This window comes from Tachyglossus aculeatus, chromosome 1, assembly GCF_015852505.1.
Source record: "Tachyglossus aculeatus isolate mTacAcu1 chromosome 1, mTacAcu1.pri, whole genome shotgun sequence".
NCBI classification, from domain to species: domain Eukaryota; kingdom Metazoa; phylum Chordata; class Mammalia; order Monotremata; family Tachyglossidae; genus Tachyglossus; species Tachyglossus aculeatus.
This window is the reverse complement of record NC_052066.1, coordinates 72214208-72238485: the sequence shown is the minus strand read 5'-3', so window position 1 is coordinate 72238485 and position 24278 is coordinate 72214208. Positions and strand designations below refer to the sequence as shown.

The 24278-nt window shown below is 43.5% G+C and overlaps 1 protein-coding gene across 1 annotated transcript in view; it reads right to left on the bottom strand.

The window, feature by feature from the left end:
• The window catches only part of INPP5D (inositol polyphosphate-5-phosphatase D), a 217429-nt gene that overhangs the window by 120313 nt on the left and 72838 nt on the right, over positions 1–24278 (bottom strand). The window contains exons 3-4 of the mRNA XM_038749732.1: positions 19302–19452; positions 14188–14359 (exon numbers count right to left, since the gene is read on the bottom strand). Coding sequence (XP_038605660.1) covers positions 14188–14359; positions 19302–19452 — 323 coding nt within the window. The remainder of the gene's footprint in view (positions 1–14187; positions 14360–19301; positions 19453–24278) is intronic.

Below are 24278 nucleotides of genomic sequence, written 5' to 3'. Positions count from 1 at the left end.
CCGTTGGGTAGGGACTGTCTCTATATGTTGCCAATTTGTACTTCCCAAGCGCTTAGTACAGTGCTCTGCACATAGTAAGCGCTCAATAAATACGATTGATGATGATGATGCACATCCCAACTGAGCTCACCAGGGGACTCCTGCTTCTACTACACTACAAATCTACAAGGAGAGGGGTCCCACCCTGCTCCACCCCGACAAAGATTAACCCCCACAAGACCCTGAAAGATAAGTCAGGACCACCACTGGCTCATCCTCTGTGGGGTGGGGGGAGAGAGAGAGAGAGAGAGAGAGGGAGAGAGAGGGAGAGAGAGGGAGAGAGAGGGAGAGAGAGGGAGAGAGAGGGAGAGAGGGAGAGAGGGTTTGTGTGTCTGGCTTTTGTCTCCCTTCTCAGCCACCCCCTATCCACCATTCCCATCCCCTCCATGAACTTCGGCTGTAGCATAGACAGCCAGTGCTTGGAACATAGTAAGGGCTTAACAAATACCATTATTATTATTATTATTATTATTATTATTATTATTATTATTATTATTATTATTATTATTATTATTATTCCCCTCCTCGGCCTCCCCAGAAGGTCCAATGGAGGGGAGAGAGAGAGAACACACGCAAAGCCCTACTGAGAGCTCACCTCTTCCAGGAGCCCCCTTTTTCCTCTCCTCCTCCCCATCGCCCCACTGCCCTACCTCTTTCCCCTCCCCACAGCACTTGTATATATTTGTACATATTTATTACTCTATTTATTTTACTTGTACATATTTACTACTGTATTTTATTAATGAGGTGCATATACCTATAATTCTATTTATTCTGATGGTTTTAACACCTGTCTACATGTTGTGTTTTGTTGTCTGTCTCCCCCTTCTAGACTGTGAGCCCGTTGTTGAGTAGGGACTGTCTATATGTTGCTGACTTGTACTTCCCAAGCTCTTAGCACAGTGCTCTGCACACAGTAAGCTCTTAATAAATACGATTGAATGAATGAATAAAATGAATCCTCACTCCATCCCTAGGAAGTACATAGGAGGCAGGGGTCACCAGTGCCCAACTGATGTTTCATGGCATCAAGTGTGATAAATAAATTGGCTCTTTTCATCATAATTCTCACTGTGGCATTTAGTAAGCACTTACTATGAGACGGGCATTGGGGTACATGATACTGTTGGATGATGGAGTCTCCCATCAAGAACAAGAAACTTCAGGAACAAGAAAAACAAGATAATCAGATCAAACGTAGTCCCTATACCACAGGGAACACAGAGTTGAAGAGTCAGAGAGAGCATTTCATTGCTGCAGAAACTGAAGCAGAGGGAAGTTAACTCTTCTTGCCCCCAAATCACAGATCACATCAGTGGCAGATTAGAACCCTGTTGTCCTGGTCACCAGTACGATGATCTTTCCACTAGGCATGGCTGCCTCCCATGGACAGTAGACACATATTTTAAATGTTGAAAAAGTGTAGAAACCAGTGGCATAAGCAGCATTTAATATTTAACTCATTTACCTTGGCCATTTAACTAACAGTGGTAAAAGCAGCTCAGTCTTTGGGGACATTTTTTTTTTTTTTGGCAGGGAAGTACTGAAAATGAGGGGAGAAAACCAGGAAGGAAGTAGGATAGGAGAAGGGAGGGGAGAGTGGGAATCAGTGAGGGGAACACTGCTTCATTGGAAACAGATAGGAATCATTCACTGATAAAGCCAATTTTATTCTATTCAGTCAGCTCCTATACACCTGAGTAAAAAATTCATACTGTACAGTTTGCATTAAGTCCTTTTAATGTCCCGTACCCCCCACCCCCGCAAAAGCCATCATGAGAAACACACACATACACACACGCTTGTCAGATTTCCTTTTTTTTTCTTGAAAGAAACTTGGCTAGCTAAGAGATTCGTGATAAAACATCATCTTTTCTTAAAAGTGTTGAGAAGCCTGCACTTGAGACTGAGATGAACCTTGCTTCTTTTGAATTCCCTGGAAAAATCATGCATTTTGAGCAGTTCATGCTCTTTCAGAGCATGCTGGGATATACTGAATACCTGGGAAGAATGCCACTGTTCAGTGACAACTTAGGTGCCACCACTGTAATGGCCTCGGGCCATTCCATAAACTTGGCTCCGGGGTGAGGGGTGACATTGATAGGGTCATCACCATGTTTTTGAGGGGGCAAGCATGTCCCATCTCTTGGAGTCAAAAGGGTCAGAGACAGAGTCAACATGATGCTTCTATTCATTCATTCATTCATTCGTATTTATTGAGCACTTACTATGTGCAGAGCACTGTACTAAGCACTTGGGAAGTACAAGTCGGCAACATATAGAGACGCTCCCTACCCAACAGTGGGCTCACAGTCTAGAAGGGGGAGACAGACAACAAAAGAAACAGAACAAAACAAGAGAAGCAGCATGGTTCAGCGGAAAGAGCCCGGGCTTTGGAGTCAGAGTTCATGGGTTCAAATCCCGGCTCCGCCAATTGTCAGCTGTGTGACTTTGGGCAAGTCACTTCACTTCTCTGTGCCTCAGTTAAGATGGCACTACCATCCTTCCTGTCACACAAGCCCGCAATCTTGGTGTCATCCTTGACACCGCTCTCTCATTCACCCCTCACATCCAAGCCATCACCAAAACCTGCTGGTCTCAGCTCCGCAACATCACCAAGATCCGCCCTTTCCTCTCCATCCAAACCGCTACCCTGCTTGTTCAAGCTCTCATCCTATCCCGTCTGGACTACTGCATCAGCCTCCTCTCTGATCTCCCATCCTCGTGTCTCTCCCCATTTCAATCCATACTTCACGCCGCTGCCCAGATTGTCTTTGTCCAGAAACGCTCTGGGCATGTTACTCCCCTCCTCAAAAATCTCCAGTGGCTACCAATCAATCTCTGCATCAGGCAGAAACTCCTCACCCTGGGCTTCAAGGCTGTCCATCCATCACCTCGCCCCCTCCTACCTCACCTCCCTTCTCTCCTTCTCCAGCCCAGCCCGCACCCTCCGCTCCTCCGCCACTACTCTCCTCACCGTACCTCGTTCTTGCCTGTCCCGCCATCGACCCCCGGCCCACATTATCCCCCGGGCCTGGAATGCCCTCCCTCTGACCATCTGCCAAGCTAGCTCTCTTCCTCCCTTCAAGGCCCTTCTGAGAGCTCACCTCCTCCAGGAGGCCTTCCCAGACTGAGCCCCCTCCTTCCTCTTCCCCTCGCCCCCCTCTCCACCCCTCCATCTTACCTCCTTCCCTTCCGCACAGCACCTGTATGTTTGTACATATTTATTACTCTATGTTACTTGTACATATCTATTCTATTCATTTTATTTTGTTAATATGCTTGGTTTTGTTGTCTGTCTCCCCCTTCTAGACTGTGAGCCCACTGTTGGGTAGGGACTGTCTCTATATGTTGCCAACTTGTACTTCCCAAGCGCTTAATACAGTGCTCTGCACACAGTAAGTGCTCAATAAATACGATTGATTGATTGATTACCTCATCTGTAAAATGGGGATTTAGACTGTGAGCCCCCCGTGGGACAACCTGATCACCTTGTAACCTCCCCAGCGCTTAGAACAGTGCTTTGCACATAGTAAGCGCTTAATAAATGCCATCATTATTATTATTATTCTCTGTGTCTCAGTTACCTCATCTGTAAAATGAGGATTTAGACTGTGAGCCCCCTGTGGGACACCCTGATCACCTTGCAACCTCCCCAGCGCTTAGAACAGTGCTTTGCACATAGTAAGTGCTTAATAAATGCCATTAAAAAACAAATACCAACATTATTATTATTATTATTATTATTATTATCTGGCAGCCAGAGGGATCCCGCCCTGGAGGAATACAGAGAGGGGTGTGACAAGTGGCTTCTTTTTGGCTGGGTCGGCTGAGACTTCCACTCCTCTAAGTCTCTGACTCCTAGCCCCAGACCCACAAACTCCAAATCAATTAATCAATAAACTGAGAAGCAGCATGGACTAGTCAATAGAGCACAGACCGGGAATCACAAGGCCCTGGGTTCTATTCTTGGCTCTGCCACTTGTCCACTGTGGAACCTGGGGTAAGTCACTTCACATCTCTATGCCTCAGTTCCCGCATCTGTAAAATGGGGATTAAGACTATGAGCCCTATGTGGGACAGGGTCTGTGCCCACCCCGATTATTTTTTAATAATGATAATAATAATGTTGGTATTTGTTAAGCGCTTACTATGTGCCAAGCACTGTTCTGAGCACTGGGGGAGATACAAGGTCATCATGTTGTCCCACATGGGGCTCACAGTCTTCAACCTGATTCACCTTGTAACCTCCCCAGCGCTTAGAACAGTGCTTGCACATAGTAAGCGCTTAATAAATGTCATTATTGATATTATTATTCGTCCCCATTTTACAGATGAGGGAACTGAAGCACAGAGATGTTAAGTGACTTGCCAAAGTCACCCAGCTGACAAGTGGCGGAGCCGGGATTAGAACCCACGACCTCTGACTCCCAAGCCCAGGCTGTTTCCACTGAGCCACGCTGCTTCTGGAAAATATTGTTATCAGAGGAAGATGATGAACCTTCGACATCTGGGTTATGGGCCCAGCACAGTTCCGCTGCACTGGGTTTAACTAACAGAACAGTGCCTGGCACTTAAATACCACTATTATTATTATTAATAATAATTATTATTCATTCATTCATTCAATTGTATTTATTGAGCGCTTACTGTGTGCAGAGCACTGTACTAAGCACTTGGGAAGTACAACTTGGCAACATATAGAGACGGTCCCTACCCAACAACGGGCTCACAGTCTAGAAGCGGGAGACAGACGACAAAACAAAACATATTAACAAAATAAAATAGAATAGTAAATCTGTACTATTCAATGGTACTTGAGCACTTACTGTGTGATGGGCACAGGACTAAGCCCTTGGAAGAGATCAAGACAACTGAGCTGCTTGACATGTTCCGTGTTCACAAAAAATTTACAGTCTAAAACAAGAGTGGGGGAAGAGGAGAAGCATCATTTTCTTCCTTTTCCTCCTTCTCACTCTCTCCCCTTTCCCTGTTTCTCTCATCTTACCTCCCTGTCACTGTGAGCCCACTGTTGGGTAGGGACCGTCTCTATATGTTGCCAACTTGTACCTCCCAAGCGCTTAGTACAGTGCTTTGCACACAGTAAGCGCTTAATACAACAGATTGATTGATTGATTGATTTCTCTTTACTCTCCCTTTCTTACCCATCCTTCCCTCTGGCCCTGCCCCCTTCATGGTCCACCTCCAGATTTTTCCCCATGCTCAAAATGAAAAGTGGGCACCTGGGAATCATACTGGCCGTCACTGTTCAGAATGATAGAGCAGTGATCAAGCGCTTAGTACAGTGCTCTGCACACAGTAAGCGCTCAATAAATACGACTGATGATGATGATCTCCAAAAGACAGACCTCTGGTCTGGGAATCAGGAGATGCCGTCTTCTCCTGGAATCACAGTTCCTTGTTGGATAAATGATTTAATATGGCTGAGAGTCAACTTCCTCAGTTGTACAATGGGGACAACAATCAACAAATCAGTGGTACTTATTAAGCACTTAATGTGCGCAGGGCTGTGTACTAATTGCTTGGGAGAGTATACTTATACAATTTATAAGTTTATAAAATAAATTCTCATCCCGACTCCACCATTTGTCAGCTGGGTGGCTTTGGGCAAGTCACTTAACTTCTCTGTGCCTCAGTTACCTCATATGCAAAATGGGGATAATAATGATGGCATTTGTTAGGCGCATACTATGTGTGAAGCACTGTTCTAAGCACTGGGGTAGATACAAGGTCATCAGGTTGTCCCACGTGGGGCTCACAGTCTTAATCCCCATTTTACAGATGAGGTCACTGAGGCCCAGAGGAGTGAAGTGACTTGCCCAAAGTCACATAGCTGACAAGTGGCAGAGCCGGGATTAGAACCCATGCCCTCTGACTCCCAAACCCGTGCTCTTTCCATGGAGCCATGCTGCTTTCTGTGAACCCCATGTGGGACAACCTGATAATCTCTCATCTATCCCAGCGCTTAGAACAGTGCTTGGCACATAGTAAGGGCTTAAACACCATCATTAGCAGAATTAGCGGACAAGTTCTCTGCCCATAATGAGCTGATGTTCTAGAGATTCCCAAAGACATTCTGAGGGTAATGCTTATCAATCAATCAATCGTATTTATTGAGCGCTTACTGTGTGCAGAGCACTGTACTAAGCGCTTGGGAAGTACAAGTTGGCAACATATAGAGACAGTCCCTACCCAGCAGTGGGCTCACAGTCTAAAAGGGGGAGACAGAGAACAAAACCAAACATACTAACAAAATAAAATAAATAGAATAGGTATGTACAAGTAAAATAGATAAATAGAGTAATAAATATGTACAAACATATATACATATATACAGTTTGTTTATGATACAAAAGGACTGGAATGCCATTGGGGAAAATTGTTTGCTTCATTACTAATTATATTAATTAAAAATATTAATTATGGGATCTATTAGACACTTCCTATGTGTTAAGTGCTGCAATACTTAGAAGATTATGAGATTTGACCAGAGCTCCTTGCCTCAAATGGGGCTCAGTCTATCCTATCCTCATTTTCCACATTAGAAACTAAGGCCTAGAGAGGTCAAGTGACTTGCCCAAGGTCACACATAGCAAGCCAGTGGTAGAACTGGGGCTCAAACCTGTGTCTTCTGATTGTTCTTTCCACTAGTCCATACTGCCTCCACAGTATCCTAAATAAGATAATGTACAAGAAAAAATTCTCATCAAGAAATAGAGAAGCAGCACGGCTCAGTGGAAAGAGCCCGGGCTTTGGAGTCAGAGGTCATGGGTTCAAGTCCCGTCTCCGCCACTTGTCAGCTGTGTGACTTTGGGCAAGTCACTTCACTTGTCTGGGCCTCAGTTCCCTCATCTGTAAAATGGGGATGAAGACTGTGAGCCCCCCGTGGGACAACGATCACCTTGTAACCTCCCCAGCACTTAGAACAGTGCTTTGCATGTAGTAATCGCTTAATAAATGCCATAAAAAAAAGAAATCAAAGATGGCCTACTATACAGGACTACTCTAAGTGGTTAGAGAAAAAACATTGGTTGAACTTTGGCATTCTCTTTGATGCAGGCACAAAAACACAGTAAGTTCAGTCTCTTAGCGAAGGCATTTGCACAACTAGAGGTGTATGTGCTCTTGTGCAATAAGTACATCGGTTATTTTCAAGGCTGTGATATTCATTGCTTTTAGGTTAGAGGAGGTCTAGACTATACATTTCCTCTGTTTTGCCTGTTTATTAATTCCTTGTGTTTATCACTGTACTGCATTAGCAAGTGTGAAAACAACAGTAGTGTTTGTTATTACTACCTGATTTCATCTAGAAACGAGTTGATAGTTTGTCAATTAAAATTAAATTGATCAATTTTCTATGAAATATACGGAAGATGTCAGTCCCAAGAGTGACATTCTGCAATGACTATTATTACTGCTACCAATGGTAGAAACATCATCTAAATAGGGATTTAGCAGATTCAACATAATGAAAAATGACCTTTGGTTGGTCATGGACACGAATACTGCAGAATCTAAGAATAATCTAAATAGAATGTGAAGTAACCTATCCTCTCACGTATGATGTAATTCACAAGTTTGCCTCACTCAAGGCGAGAAAAGTGAAATTAGTAGAGATTATATACATTGCACGTAGAAATTCTGTGCGCATTAAATTTACTCAAAAATGACTTAGCATAGAAAAAAAAATTTGTTTTCAAAAATGTGCTATTTCCTGCCGATGAAGTCTTGCTTTTGAGAATGACTGAAAACCAGAAATACAATCAAGCATTCAAAATTAAACACAGAAAGATAAAACTTGTGAACTATTTGTCCAAAAAAAACATAAAAGCAGTTAGAGATACATATGAAACACCCAATAGCATTAATTGAGTGATAATTGTATGCACAACATTGTACTGCACTCTTGGGTTAGTACAATAGAATTAGCAGACATGATCCCTGCTCTTAAGAAGTTTACAGTCCAGTGCAGGAGATGGAAACTAAAATAAATTACAGGTTGGGGGGAAGCAACAGAGCAGAGCATGAAGAAATGTACTTTAAATGCTGTGGGAGATGGGTACAAGTACCCACATGCTTGGGGACCCAGAAAGGAAACGTGTTGCGACTGACTCCATCTTCAAAGCCCCACAAAAATTGTACTTCCTAAAATTGTACTTCCTCCAGGAAGTCTTCCCTGATCTAATCTCTCATCTCCCCACCCTATTTGACCTCCTTATTGTGTCACCAATGTACACACTGGGCACCCAAATTCTTGCCTCCTCCTCACCCAATAGCACTTACAAACATATGTTCTTCTACCCTCCTTACTTGTGATTTATTTTAATGTCCATCTCCTACCTAGATTAAGAGCTCTTTAAGAGCAGTGATCATATTTACTCACCCTATTGTACTCTCAAGCATTTAGCACAGCGCTCAATAAGTACCATTGGTGGACTGAGAGCCCACTTTTTAGACTGTGAGCCCACTGTTGGGTAGGGACTGTCTCTATATGTTGCCAACTTGTACTTCCCAAGCGCTTAGTACAGTGCTCTGCACACAGTAAGCCCTCAATAAATACGATTGATTGATTGACTGATCAGGGAAGGCTCCTTGGAGGCAAGGTGATTTCATCTCCGGACACTGAGATACAGCATGGCCTAGTGGATACAGCACAGGCCTGAGAGTCAAAAGGACCTGGGTTCTAGTCCCGGCTGTGCCACTCGTCTGCCGTGTGACCTAGAGGAGGTCACAACTTCTCCGGGCCTCAGAAACCTCATCTGTAAAATGGGGATTAAGACTGTGAGCCTCACATAGGACGTGGACTGCGTCCAAACCGATTAGCTTGTATCTATCTCCAGTGCTTAGTACAGTACCTAGCATGTAGTAAGCCTTTAACAAACACCATTTAACCATCCCCCAAAAATCTACTGTTTCATTTTTAAGCAACCATAATATACACACAAACGTATATATATATATATATACACTAACATATACATTTATATACACAAACATATATATACACAAACATACATATATATATGTATACACATAAACGTATATATACACAAACATATATATACACACAAACATATATACATACACAAAAACATATATATACACACACAAACATATATACACAAACATATATATACACAAACATATATATATACAAACATATATATATACACAAACATATATATATATATATATATATACATATATATATTAGGCCCTGCTGAGAGCTCACCTCCTCCAGGAGGCCTTCCCAGACTGAGCCCCTTCCTTCCTCTCCCCCTCGTCCCCCTCTCCATCCCCCCGGCCTTACCTCCTTCCCTTCCCCACAGCACCTGTATATATGTTTGTACATATTTATTACTCTATTTATTCATTTATTTATTTATTTATTTATTTTACTTGTACATATCTATCCTATTTATTTTATTTTGTTAGTATGTTTCGTTTTGTTCTCTGTCTCCCCCTTTTAGACTGTGAGCCCACTGTTGGGTAGGGACTGTCTCTATATGTTGCCAATTTGTACTTCCCAAGCGCTTAGTACAGTGCTCTGCACATAGTAAGCGCTCAATAAATACGATTGATGATGATGATATACACAAACATATATATATACACAAACATATATATATATATACACAAACATATATATATATATATATATGCAAACATATATATATACACACAAACATATATATATACACACAAACATATATATACACACAAACATATATATATACACAAACATATATATACACAAACATATATATATATATATACACAAACATATATACACACAAACATATATATATACACAAACATATATATATATACAAACATATATATACAAACATATATATACACAAACATATATATATATATACACACAAACATATATACACACAAACATATATATATACACAAACATATATATATATATACAAACATATATATACACAAACATATATATACACAAACATATATATATATATACACAAACATATATATACAAACATATATATGTACACAAACATATATATATATATATATACATACAAACACACACACATATATATACAAACATATATATATATACAAACATATATATATACAAACATATTTATATACACACACATATATACACACACATATATACACAAACATTTATATATATACACACAAACATATATACACAAACACATATATATATACACACAAACATATATACACAAACACATATATATACACACACAAACATGCACACACACACACACACACACACACACATATATATATATATATATATATATATATATATATAAAAGGGAGCACTGAACTGATCTCATTCCAGGTCTCTTAAAACATCAGTAAGTTTTAATATCACGGTGAATCTCCAACCCAGAAGAGAGAATTGCTTCCCCCCACCCCGATCCACTGACCCTAAACAGAAGTGAACTTCCTGCTTAACCACAAGCAAGTTCCCAGCCGCATCCTCTCCTGGCCACCGCCATGTCTCTTACTGGTTTATCTCCTGGGGAGTCATATGGACCAACTACCCCGTTGACTGCTAGGGGGGCGAAAGACCAGGGTGTTTGCAACCTCCTTGAAGCTAAGGGAAGAATCAGGGTGATTAATCAGTAATAATAGTAATAACGGCATTTATTAAGCGCTTACTATGCACAAAGAACTGTTCAACGCGCTGGGGAGGTTACAAGGCGATTCATTCATTCAATTGTATTTATTGAGCGCTTACTGTGTGTAGAGCACTGTACTAAGCACTTGGGAAGTACAAGGTGATCAGGTTGTCCCATGGAGGGCTCACAGTCTCAAGCCCCATTTTACAGATCATCATCATCATCAATCGTATTTATTGAGTACTCACTGTGTGCAGAGCACTGTACCAAGCGCTTGGGAAGTACAAATTGGCAACATATAGAGACAGTCCCTACCCAACAGTGGGCTCACAGTCTAAAAAGGGGAGGTAATTGAGGTAACAGAGGCCCAGAGAAGTTAAGTGACTTGCCCAAAGTCACACAGCTGACAAGTGGCAGAGTCGGGATTTGAACCCATGACCTCTGACTCCAAAGCCCGGGCTTTTTTCCACTGAGCCACGCTGCTTGAGCTCCTCAAGAAGCTTTTCCGAGCATGGTGGAGCATTCTGTTTCAAACTGGAGTTTGGGGAGGTGTTTCAGGGGGCCGGTGGAGATCACGGCTACAGAGGAGGAATTTCTAGACAGGGTGTTTTTTCTCCTGCAGCCCCCTCCTCTCTGGGTTAGCGGTCGATATTATTAAGCATCCAAAGTGTGCTTCATTTTCTCCATTATCATCATTATTACTTCTTTCCATCCTGCCCGCTTCCTGAACTCACACAAAAAAGGAAAATGCCCGTACTGTCTATCAAATCTATTGTATTCAACCAAGGATTTGTTCAGAGCTCTGAACATAAGCACTCAGTAAATACCACTGATCGATTACTAGCTACAATCCTTTCTCAGCAGGATGGATAAATAGAAATTTGACCACAGGGTTTTTTTTATTTTGTTTTGCTTTTATGGGGAGGCTGAGTATGCAGCATGGGTGTCTTAGGAAGCCTCAAGTCGATTAGCAGTAAAGCAAATCTGAAACACCAATAATGCAATTTTCCCTGAGATAAAAGACTTACTATTATTATTATATTTATTAAGCTTTCCCTATGTGCCAAGTACTGTTCTAAGCACTGGGGTAGATACAAGTTAATCAGCTTGAACATAGCCCCTGTCCCACCAGGGACTTACAGTTTAATATAATAATAATAATTATGGTATTTGTTAAGTGCTTACTATTCATTCATTCAATCGTATTTATTGAGCGCTTACTGTGTGCAGAGCACTGTACTAAGCGCTTGGGAAGTACCAGTTGGCAACATATAGAGACAGTCCCTACCCCACAAGTGCCAAGCACTGTTCTAAGTGCTGAGGCACACACAGGATAATTAATTAATTCATTCATTCAATCGTATTTATTGAGTGCTTACTGTGTGCAGAGCACTGTACTCAGGATGTCCCACGTGGGGCTCACACTTTGAATCCCCATTTTACAGATGAGATAACTAAGGCACAGAGAAGTTAAGTGACTTACCCAAGGTCACTCAGCAGACATGTGACAGAGGTGGCATTAGAACCCACATCCTCTGACTCCCAAGTCTGTGCTCTTTCCACTAGGCCACACTGCTTCTCCAGCAGTAAGAGGGAGAACACGTATTGAATCCCCATTTTACAGATGAGGAAACTAGGCACAGAAGAGTTAAGTGATTTGCCCAAGGTCATACAGCAAGGAAATACCGAACTGGGATTAGAACTCATATCCTCTAGAGCCTTCCCAGACTGAGCCCCCTCCTTCATTTCCCCCTATACCCCCTCCTCATCCCCCCCGCCTTACCTCCTTCCCCTCCCCACAGCACCTGTATATATGTATATATATTTTTGTACATATTTATTACTCTATTTATTTTACTTCTACATATTTATTCATTTTATTTGGTTTATATGTTTTATTTTGTTGTCTGTCTCCCCCTTCTAGACTGTGAGCCCCCTGTTGGGTAGGGACCGTCTCTATATGTTGCCAACTTGGACTTCTCAAGCGCTTAGTACAGTGCTCTGCACACAGTAAGCGCTCAATAAATACAATTGAATGAATGAATGAATCCTCTGAGCCCCAAGTCCATGCTCTTTCCACTAGTCCATGCTGCTTCTCTTGACATACAGGTTCTGCTCTTGGTTTCCTACAGACTCTGTGAATAATGCTAAGCTGGACATAAGCCTTTTCTGGTCTCAATTTCCTCATTTTTCAAAGGGTTGAAGAGTTTTGAACAGTATTGATCAGATATTACTTTTTCTAAAATCTTTGGGTATTTGATACTCACCCCACCCTCATCCCTACCATACTAGTCTACATATGCATCAATTGCTATAAATATAATTCTAAATTATTTCTATATATTAATGTCTGCCTCCCCCTCTAAACTGCAAGCACACTGTGGGCAGGGAATTTGTCTTGCACTCTCCCAAGCGCTTAGTACAGTGCTTGACACACAGCAAGCACTCAAATAAATAATAATAATAATAGCATGATTGATTCTGACGCAGGAGACAGAGGTTGGGGCTTCAACCCATTAGAGAAGCTGCGTGGCTCAGTGGAAAGATCATGGGCTTTGGAGTCAGAGGTCATGGGTTCAAATCCCGGTTCTGCCACTTGTCAGCTGTGTGACTTTGGGCAAGTCACTTAACTTCTCTGGGCCTCAGTGACCTCATCTGGAAAATAGGGATGAAGACTGTGAGCCCCCCGTGGGACAACCTAATCACCTTGTAACCTCCCCAGCGCTTAGAACAGTGCTTTGCGCATAGTAAGCGCTTAATAAATGCCAATATTATTATTATTATTATTACCCAGCCTCTCATTCAATCATATTTATTGAGCACTCACTGTGTGCAGAGAACTGTACAAAGTGCTTTGGGGAAGCAGCGTGGCTCAGTGGAAAGAGCCCGGGCTTTGGAGTCAGAGGTCATGGGTTCAAACCCCGGCTCTGCCAATTGTCAGCTGTGTGACTTTGGGCAAGTCACTTCACTTCTCTGTGCCTCAGTTATCTCATCTGTAAAATGGGGATTAAGACCGTGAGCCCCCTGAAGGACAACCTGATAACCTTGTAACCTCCCCAGCGCTTAGAACAGTGCTTTGCACATAGTAAAGCGCTTAATAAATGCCATTATTATTATTATTATTATTATTAGCCGTGGATGATCCATTGCCACGACTCCAGGGTTCCATTGTCCCCCAACTGTGCCAACACCCCAGAGTACCTGCCAACAGTCCTCTTGTGGTTCTCCTGCTCAGGTGGCAAGATGATTGTGCGGGCACAATACTGCAATGGCACCATGAGCAGTAGGAGAATGCTACAGGGGGTGGATGAAGCAACGCAGAACCCCAGAGTAGCAATATGAATTTTGGTGACAAAGACACGGCCGTGACCATCAAGGCCTCACCCACTTCCTCTGAGGAACAACAAAATATGTCAGCAACGCCTTGCGTGGCAGCGGTGTAGGCTCACAAAGGAGGTCTCGCAAGGAGAAACGTGACAGGTTGTTAAAGACTCACCCGCTGGTATCCAAATACTGTAGTCGCTGAAGTAACGTCTCAGAGATAGACAGCTTGCTGATTTCTGCCCCTCGGGAACTGTCACTCGAAAGAATGGTTTCTTTAGCCTCACTTAGAACAGCAGGTAAAGGAATGTTTCGTGGTGGCAATTCGGGTGGAGACATGATAAACTCTATCAAAGAAACAATAACAAAGTGACAGATCACTTTTCTGGACTTCCAGCTTCCTTCATCCCAGAAGCTGTCCCCAAAATGGTGCCTCTGGAAACTTCCCAGTCCTTCCCAGCAACAGGTCAAGTCCCACAGAATCTAAGGAGCACACTTTTCATTCATTCAATCGTATTTATTGAGCGCTTACTTTGTGCAGAGCACTGTACTAAGCGCTTGGGAAGTACAAGTCGGCAACACACAGAGACGGTCCCCACCCAACAGTGGGCTCACAGTCTAGACGGGGGAGACAGACAACAAAACAAAACACGTAGACAGGTGTCATCAGAATAAATAGAAATAAAGCTACACCACACAAAGGCAAGCAAGAGTGCCATGAATCCCTTGGTGATCAAGTATAGACAATTTTAGGATTCAAACCTAGAGGGAGAATCAGAGAAACCTTTATTTTAGATTAAGTTCACGTCAGAGTGGCAGCTACATGAGTGAGTTTTGAGCAAGACTGACTGATAGAGTAGAACAGCAGTACTATCATGCAGTACTTTCCCATTAAGCAAGAATCACATTAATTTGCAAAAGTTTGCCAATTTGGAACAGCAGATTAAAACAGTATCAAAACCACAGCCAAAACATTCCTTATTGCACTTGGATTCGTATCCTTTAAGCACTTGATAGTCAACCTACCCTCAGCCCCGCAGCACTTACATACCTACAACTTATTTATATTAACATCTGTCTTCCCCTCTTTGTAGGCAGGGAACATGTCTACCACTATTATTAATAATAATGATGGCATTTATTAAGCACTTACTATGTGCAAAGCACTGTTCTAAGCGCTGGGGAGGTTACAAGGCAATCAGGTTGTCCCAAGGGGTGCTCACAATCTTAATCCCCATTTTACAGATGAGGTAACTGAGGCACAGAGAAGTTAAGTGACTTGCCCACAGTCACACAGCTGACCATTGGCGGAGTGGGGATTCGAACCCATGAACTCTGACTCCAAAGCCCGGGCTCTTTCCACTGAGCCACGCTGCTTCCACATTGGACTCTCCCAAGAGCTAGTACAGTGCTCTGTGCAAAATAAACTCTCAATAAATAAAATTGATTATTCATCATCTCTGCCATTTGATCTTACTCAAGTGACAATGACTGGCAGGGAATGGTTTGATTGTTCTTTTGAAGAAGGCACTAAAAAGCCTCAGAGGCACCTAGCAAGTTAGGGATGAAGGCAGTGAAGAGGTGAAAAAATTGTCCCCCAAAGTCCAATCTGATCTCTTTTTAGGAATATATTTCTGGAAACACATAGACTTCAGGATGTGCTGAGTGACCACCTTGAAGAGGACTGCAGAGATAAAGACTCCCATGGGCGGAGAGAAAAGTTGTCCCTTTATTAATCAATCCCCCTTTGGAAAACAGTGCTTCCATCTGCCTTATTTGGGCAGAAATACTCCAGTGTGACTCTGTGTCAAACTGGTTGGGAGAAATTTCTGAAGAGAGACATTCCACTGAGGTGAAACGGACTCTGAGGGCCATGGAGAACAGCCATTTTGTCTTGGGCTGGGATTAGAGTCAGAAATCACTCTGTGCATATAAGAATGGAGTAGGTTTTCAAGTAAAGTGGACTGTCTATTCCCATTCCCATTACAGAAGCAGCGTGGCTCAGTGGAGCAAGCACGGGCTTGGGAGCCAGAGGTCATGGGTTCTAATCCCAGCTCCATCACTTGTCAGCTGGATGACTTTGGGCAAATCACTTAACTTCTCTGGGCCTCAATTACCTCATCTGTAAAATGGGGATTAAGACTGTGAGCCCCACGTGGGACAACCTAATCACCTTGTATCCCCCCCAGAGCTCAAAACAGTGCACCGCACATAGTAAGTGCTTAACAAACGCCATCATTATTATTATTATTCAAATTAAGAAATAAAAATGGAATAAATGAAGCAGAATGCTTAACGGGAAAGAAGAGGTCCACCTTTCTGGAGGTTTTCCACATTACCCACAAGGACAGAGGAAAATACAGTACCCCTCTATGGCTGCCGAGTTGCATAGGCTGCTTTATCTCCTCTTGCCCTACAGACTACCCCAATGGGCTCGAGTGCTAAGAAAGGATTAGATCTGCTAAATCTTTCCTACCTTTGATTCCGATGTCACAAAGCAGTTCCTACTTAAAACCTTCACCCACCTGCCTCATTTATAACACCCAAAATGCTTTGCTGCTTCAGTTGCTTTTCTAATAAAGAGTGGGGCTTAATTTCCTTTCCTCATCTGTGGTTCCTATGAGCAGTATGACTCAGAGCAATGAGCAACGGAGAGCAAGTGACTGGCCGGGCCTTTAGAATAGTTGAATAGAAATTGACACATTGTACCTGTGTAGGCAGTTGTGGCAGCTCTGAAGGCTCTCAGCAACCGCTCGTGCAGGAAATTGGGACTTATCGCAGTGAAATAACACACTGACCAAGAAGCTGGGTTTCTCTTCCAGTGGTTTTAGAAAGCATCACGGGATCTCTTTTTACCCGAGCAGCAATCCCCAGAGACAGGAAGAGGGCAACGTAATTAAATGCCTTGGCTGAAAGGGAGGAATGACAGCAACAGAACTCTGGGACCAAACCGGCACAGTCTATATTGGCTGCCACCTCAGGTTTTAAGACCCTCAAGTGACACAAGAAGGTCGTTTGCTTAGAGCGTAATCACAGCCCTCCGAAACAAGTGAGAGGAGCACACAGTGACTGAAATGACTCAGGGATAGAGACCTATTGGAAGTCTCTTTTGTGGGGTGAGAAAAGGCATTTGATGTACCCAACTTCTTTGACGACGGAAGCAGCCAGTGGGGTGAGGGCAGAAGAGAAATCAATCCACTTTAATTGGGACTGGATATCCTTCTGGAGAACAAAGTTCCAAATGCAGAAGCGAGATTTTTTTTTTATGGTCTTTGCTAAGTGCTAACTAGATGCCTGTTTGCTTGTTCTGATGTCCATCTCCCTCCCACCCCTACTCTGTAAGCCCATTGGAGGCAGGGTTGTCTCTTTATTGCTGTATTGTACTTTCCAAGTGCTTAGTACAGCACTCTGCATGCAATAAGTGCTCAATAAAGATGATTGAATGAATGAATGAATCAATGCCAGGCACTGGGGTAGATACAAGGTAATTCATTCATTCAATCGTATTTATTGAGTGCTTACTGTGTGCAGAGCACTGTACTAAATGCTTGGGAAGTACAAGGTAATCAGGTTGGACTCAGTTCCTGTCCCACATGGGGCTCAGCCTTAATCTCCATTTTACAGATGAGTTATCTGAGGCACAGAGAAGTGAAGTGACTTGCCCAAAGTCATGCAGCAGACAGGTGGCAGAGCCTGGATTAGAACCTAGGTCCTTCAGACGCCCAGGTCCATGCTCTATCCATTAGGCTGCACTGCTTCTCTAGAAGATTATGTCTATCTGGCTGCATTATTAGAGTCAAGGCTGAGAATGGGGAAAGGGTGGGCGGGGGGAGAAGAGGAAAACCAAGGTTTTATACCCTGGAAAACCAAGCAGCCTCAGTGTGATACCAAGTGACTCCAACATTTCACTTTCTCATCCAGACTCCATCACTTAACCAGTGACTCTAGGTAATCACGTAGTCTTTCGGCACTGCAGTTTGCCCATCCACTCAGTGGATGACCTGCGGGGACCACACCCAGAGACTTCAGATTAGTTCATGACAGATGGTAAGACACTTGGGAAAAAAAAAAACCCTGCACATTTGGGTGTGCCAAATACGGAAAAGGAAGGAACGAAGTGGCAGGTGGGGAACAGCTTGGCGATGGGGGCAAATCTCAATTAGGCATAGTTTGATAACTGAAATTCAGTCCAAAAATCATTCTAGCCAGTAGTTTCAACTCCTCCTCCATTAAACCTTGAAGAAAAAAAAAAAATGTTACTGAGCATCAGCAACGGCTTGCTCGGGTTTCACATCTTCTTACTTCTACTGCTCACTCCTTTGGTGGAGGAGTTCATGAGCCAAGAGATGACAGGGAAGGCAAGATGGCAAGTAGAAGGAGGAGGCGGCAAGTTTAGGGCAAGATGCTATCTCCCTAGACTCATTCTATTTCCTGGCCCGTGGTGCTGAATTGAGGCAGTAAGTATGACCGTGTTTTGTCAAGCCCCAGTTTGCATGCTTCAAACGAAGCCTACATTTGCACTGAGAAAGTGCAACAGGTGTTAAGTGTTGTTTGTTTTTTTTCCACATAACCTGCCCATGTTGACAGATGCCCTGAGTGTGGAACAACGGCAGACATGGGCACCAGTGAGCCTTGGCTGGGTGTTTGAGTCCCATTTTATGGTTCAAATCTCACTTCTTCCCTGAAGCCTATCCAGATCAAAACTCAGCTAACCATGGGACTTCCCCAGCTCACTGCTCCTTGGAGGCCAGCATTTGTGGAAATGCTCTCTTGTCTTCTCCCTTTCTGACGAATGGTCCACAGTAGGAAGTGGTCAGCAGCAGAGGGGACTATCTGAGCCCCCTGGCTCCAAGTAGGATAAGTTCTTGTACTTTTTTAGGTCATTAGGTCAATGTGACCTAAGATTGCAAGCTCCCGGAGAGGATGGCTGTGTCTGTTTAGCTTGTCTCCTCCCCAGGGCTATGTCAGTTGCAGCTGAGGTCTTCGTGAAGATCTGGGGCTAGTGAGGCCGAGGACACTGAACCAATCCACGCGAGGGAACCAAAATGCACCTCACCATCACGGATAGGGAAATTCACCCAGGTACTTCCAGTCATTGACTGAAATGGGCTCTGGTCAAATAGAAGATGTCTCATAAGCCCGTTGGTCTACATTACGGTCAGAGAGAGAGTCCAGGGAGATCTGTTTCCCTGCTCCCAGACACTGAACAAGCCACTGCAGCTGCTTCACGGAAAGGTGTGGGAGGTGAAGGGGAGCGGGTCAGTGTACCCTGCCCACGAAATTTCTTACCTGTTTCTTCCTCTGGGTCATCCGCTGCATCCTCCTCTTCCAGCTGGACTGGGTATTGAAGGTGGGTCACCAAGCCCATATTCTCCTTCTTATAAAAGTCAATCAGCTGTTCTAAGCTTGTGAAAAACCTCATCGGAACACCTTCAGATGCCTGAGAACAAACAACACCACCCCAGTGATACAGGCGTTTTAAACATTCTTCAAACAGAGATGCACTTAGGAACAGAATGTAAGCTCTAGACTGCAAGTTTGTTCATTCATTCATTCATTCTTTCAATCGTATTTATTGAATGCTTACTGTGTGCAAAGCATTCTCCTAAGCACTTGGGAGAGAACATTGTAACAATCGACAGACACATTCCCGCCCACAGTGAGCTCGATGGGGCAGAGAACAAGTCTACCAACTCTGCTATATTGTATTCTCCTAAGCGCTTTGTAAAGAGCTCAGTACATAGTTAGCTCTCAATATCATGCTTTGGTAGGACAATTTCTAAGCCTCCACTCGAGTCCCACTAACCCCATTCTCCCTCCCCCTCAGTCAACACTCCCACATCTCTTCTTTCAGCTTTTGTTTTAAATCCTCTGGACATCTAGCTAGCCTCTCTACCATCACCGACTCTACCATCCCTGGTATGGTCCTGGCTAGAGGCTGAGCACTACCATCAAAACATCGCACGCGGAAGATAGAAACATGACCCAAACCACTCTGTCTTTGTGACATTCACAAAGGACCTGAGGCCTCTGGTGTAGAATAGCTGCACCTCCCTCTCCACCTCAACAACCCCACACGTCGACATGCACTTCACCACCAACATCAGGAAAGACTATAACCTCAAACAGTCAAAAAGCAGACACAAGGTGCAGTTTATTTTTAAAGCGCAGTCAAAATCCGCCAGAGCCCCAGTTTCACTTCCAACTTTTCAAGGAGCGGCTCTTGCTCGTAGTTTTGCTTTAACCAAGAAATGCAGGAACTGTCTACTGTCCTCAGATTTCAGCAGTGAACGTGCCACCCCGCTTTGCCGTTTAATTTTCATTAGTGAATTAACCAGGTGCTCTTCTCAAGCTCCTCTGAGGGCTAGTGTCATGGGTCAGCCGGAAATTCTATTATTCCGCCTGCTTCTGGAGTCTTTGAAAGCTTTGAAGAGAGCCTCAGCCAATATAGCAAGGTTTACCTCTGAGAGGGACCCAACACTCTTCCATTTCTATTAATTTGGCATGGAACTAGCTCAGCTGGGACTAGAAAAAGTGTCAATTGAAACATTAAAAACAAGCTTCAGCCCATGAGGAGCTATTGGTGAAAGAGGCAGTTCCCTGAATGTGCCCGTTCCCAGCTGCTTCCGCCTAGCAGAGCTCAACTAGTTCTTTCTTCTCAACCCTTGTGGGACCTTTTCCCTTTCCTGCCTTTAAAATTCACCACTTCTCAAGTGCTATAAAAAAACTGGACTCGTGTTGAAAGATCCGGTGTCATAAATCTCAATTCTCTAAAACAAGATCTTCAGGCACTGAAGCGTTCCTTCATCTTAGAAAATAAATGAACTAGGATTTCAAGGATGATTATTTAGCTTTCATAAAAATCTATCTTCATGTCTATAAATAGAGAGAGAGAGAGAGATTTGCCCCGCCACATTGTGCCCATAGAAGGACGGTCTCTTCAGAGGAGCAGTATGGTCAAGTGGGAAAAGAGGAGCCTGGGAATCAGGGGATCTGGATTCTAATCCTAGCTCTGCCATTTGCCTGCCAAGTGACTTCAGGAAAGTCCCTTAACTTTTCTCTGCCTCAGTTTCCTCATCCGTAAAATGAGAATTAAATACTTGCTCTTCCTCCCCCTTAAACTGGGAACACCAGGCAGAACAGCAACTGGGTCTGACCTGATTACTTTGTATCTACCCCAGGACCTAGTATAATACTTGGCACATAGTAAGCACTTAAAAACATTATTATACTATGTTTACGGTAGACGTATCCCAGCTTTAATTTTTAATTAGTGCTGCTGATTGGCACAGAGCTATCCACACTCTCACACCCAGTCCCTCCATTGTCACCAGCACATATACTGCTTGATGGTTGGTTAGGGTATGGGCACAGTGTGGGGCTGGAGAATAGAATAAATCTGTGGGTACTCCCAGCAGCTGTACCCGTTGTACCCAAAACTGGATTGTAAAAAGTACTGGAGACCAGAGGTCAGTAGAATGTGGAAGCACCAACTGTATCCCTCCTTCCTCAAATCTGACGAACTACTACTCTCCCCCGACTTCAAAGCCTTATTGAAATCACATCTCCTCCAAGAGGCCTTCCCTAAGCTCCTCCCATTTCCTCTTCTCCCCTTCCCTTTTGCGTCAGCCTGATGGCTCCCTTTGTCCCTCCCCCATCCCAGCCCCACAGAGTTTATGTATATATCTGTAATTTATTTATGTTAATGTCTGTCTCCCCACCTCTAGACTGCAAGTTCATTGTGGGCAGGGAATATGTCCATTTACTGTTATATCGTACTCTCCCACGGGCTCAGTACAGTGTTCTGCACACAGAAAGCACTCAATAAATGTGACTGGATGAATATATTACGAAAGAGTGGATTGGAAAGAGTAGATTACGTGGGGTCTGCTTCCAGTTTAGTATGCCCAGATCCCCTCCCTTGAGAAGCAGTGTGGCTCAGTGGAAAGAGCCCGGACTTGGGAGCCATAGGTCATGGGTTCTAATCCCAGCTCCACCACTTGTCAGCTGTGTGACTTTGGGCAAGTCACTTCACTTCTCTGTGCCTCAGTGACCTCACCCGTAAAATGGGGATTAAGACTGTGAGCCCCACGTGGGATAACCTGATTACCTTGTATCTCCCCCAGCGCTTAGAACAGTGCTTGGCACCTAGTAAACACTTAACAAATACCATCTTTATTTAGAGAAGCAGCATGGCTAAGTGGAAAGAGCTCGGGCTTTGGAGTCGGAGGTCATGGGTTCAAATCCTGGCTCCACCAATTGTCAGCTGTGTGACTTTGGGCAAGTCACTTCACTTCTCTGTGCTTCAGTTACCTCATCTGTAAAATGGGGATTAAGACTGCGAGCCCCCCGTGGGACAACCTGATCACCTTGTAAAATCCCCAGAGCTTAAAACAGTGCTTTGCACATAGTAAGTGCTTAATAAATGCCATTATTATTATTATTATTATTATTTACCCCATTTTAGCCAGAAGGCTAAAGGGAGGGGATCAAGTTTACCCCACTGGCTTCTCTTTCCTGCGCCAAGTCACTGGAGGGATCTGGAAGGTTTTCTAAAAATAAGGAGGCGATATGGCCTAGTGGATTGGGAATCAAGAGACCTGGGTTCTAATTCCAGCTTTTCCACTGACTTGCTGTGAGACCTTGGGCAAGTTACTTAATCTCTCTGAGTCTTGAGTTCCTCCTTTATAAAAATGAAGAGACGATACCTGCCCTTCCCAACTCATAGACTGTGAACCCTATGTGGGATGGGAACTGTGTCTGATTATCTGCAGCCACCCCAGTACTGGCACAGTGTTTAGGCATATAGGATGCCCTTAATAAGTGTCATTTTCATTCTAATATATATATACTTTTAATATTTAGGATAAACAGAAATGAAACTCCACAAAATACTATTTAGTCTGAGGAAGTGCTATTCACCAGGGGAGCCCAAATCCACCTCTAAACAGTGGGTCCAATTCTATTAATTACCTGCGGATTTTGGAAGTGCTTTCATTTAGCCTCTTTAGGCCTGGTGCCTTTCCAAAGAGCTCATGGTCTTGAAGAGAAAACAAATGTATAAAACTGAAAATAATATAGCAAGGGAGGAAATAGAAAGGGGGAAACTTGAGGAGGTGGGGCCCAAGAGGGAAGGAAGTGGGGTTGATAAAAGCAGGTGGGGGCCAAGTCCAAGAAAATCTCTTCTAATAAAAATTGGTTCTCTAGTTGCTTGACAGTTTTTTTAACAGCCTTCTGAGTGTGTCATTCTGATGACTGGATCAGGCCTCCTACCTCATTGATCTTCACCACATCTGTAGGAGCCAGATGATAAAGCTTTGTGCTCTCCAATTGACAGATGAGGAAAATGAAGAAGAGAGGTGAAAATGTGCATTTCAATCAGAGCCAAGAGTAGAGAAGGTGGAATCTATCCAGAAATTGGTGAATTCATCTGAAGAATATGGGATTTAGGTCAAGATCAAGGGTTAAGGCATGGTTTAGATCTTCTCTGGGAAAGGATTATTAAAATCATGATAAATTTTCATCAGGATGGTTTTGGTAGGATCTCTAGATTGTGTGCTCAGTGTGGGCACAGAACATGTCTGTTTATTGCTATACTGTACCCTCCCAAGTGCTTAGTACAGTGCTTTGCACACAGTAAGCGCTCAATACGTATGACTGAATGAATTATTAAGTGATCGCAGGATGTCTTTCTTCAATCCAGGAGTAGAGTCAGTCAAGGAGGCTATATTGACTAAACTTTCTGTTCTAGTGGAAGCTGATAAAGAAAACAAGATGTGATTACTTCTTTTACAGTCCAGACCAGCTTTTCTCCAACTGGAGGCTGAGGGTGAGAGTCAGAAATGCCAATCCCCCACCCCTGGGGGAACGCAGTGAGATAAACTGGCTTCAGTTCCCTCATCTGTAAAATGGCGATGAAGACTGTGAGCCCCACATGGGACAACCTGATTATCTTGCATCCCCCCCCCACCCCCACCATGCTTAGCACATAGTAAGTACTTAACAAATGCCATCATTATTATTGTATTATTATTATTCATCAGAGTGACTGCACATGCAGTCCCTCTCTCCAATCTGCCCTCCTCCCTTCCAGAGCAGAGCCCATATTCACTCTGTCTTCTAACCTTGACCCTCTCTCTTCCAGAGCAGAAGGAGTTACTCTGGGTTCTTCTATTTGGGCTGAAGCTAACCTGGAGAAATGGAAAGTCTAGTACTTAAGTTCTCCCATTTTTACTTAAATAATTTCAGATCTCATTAGATGTAGCT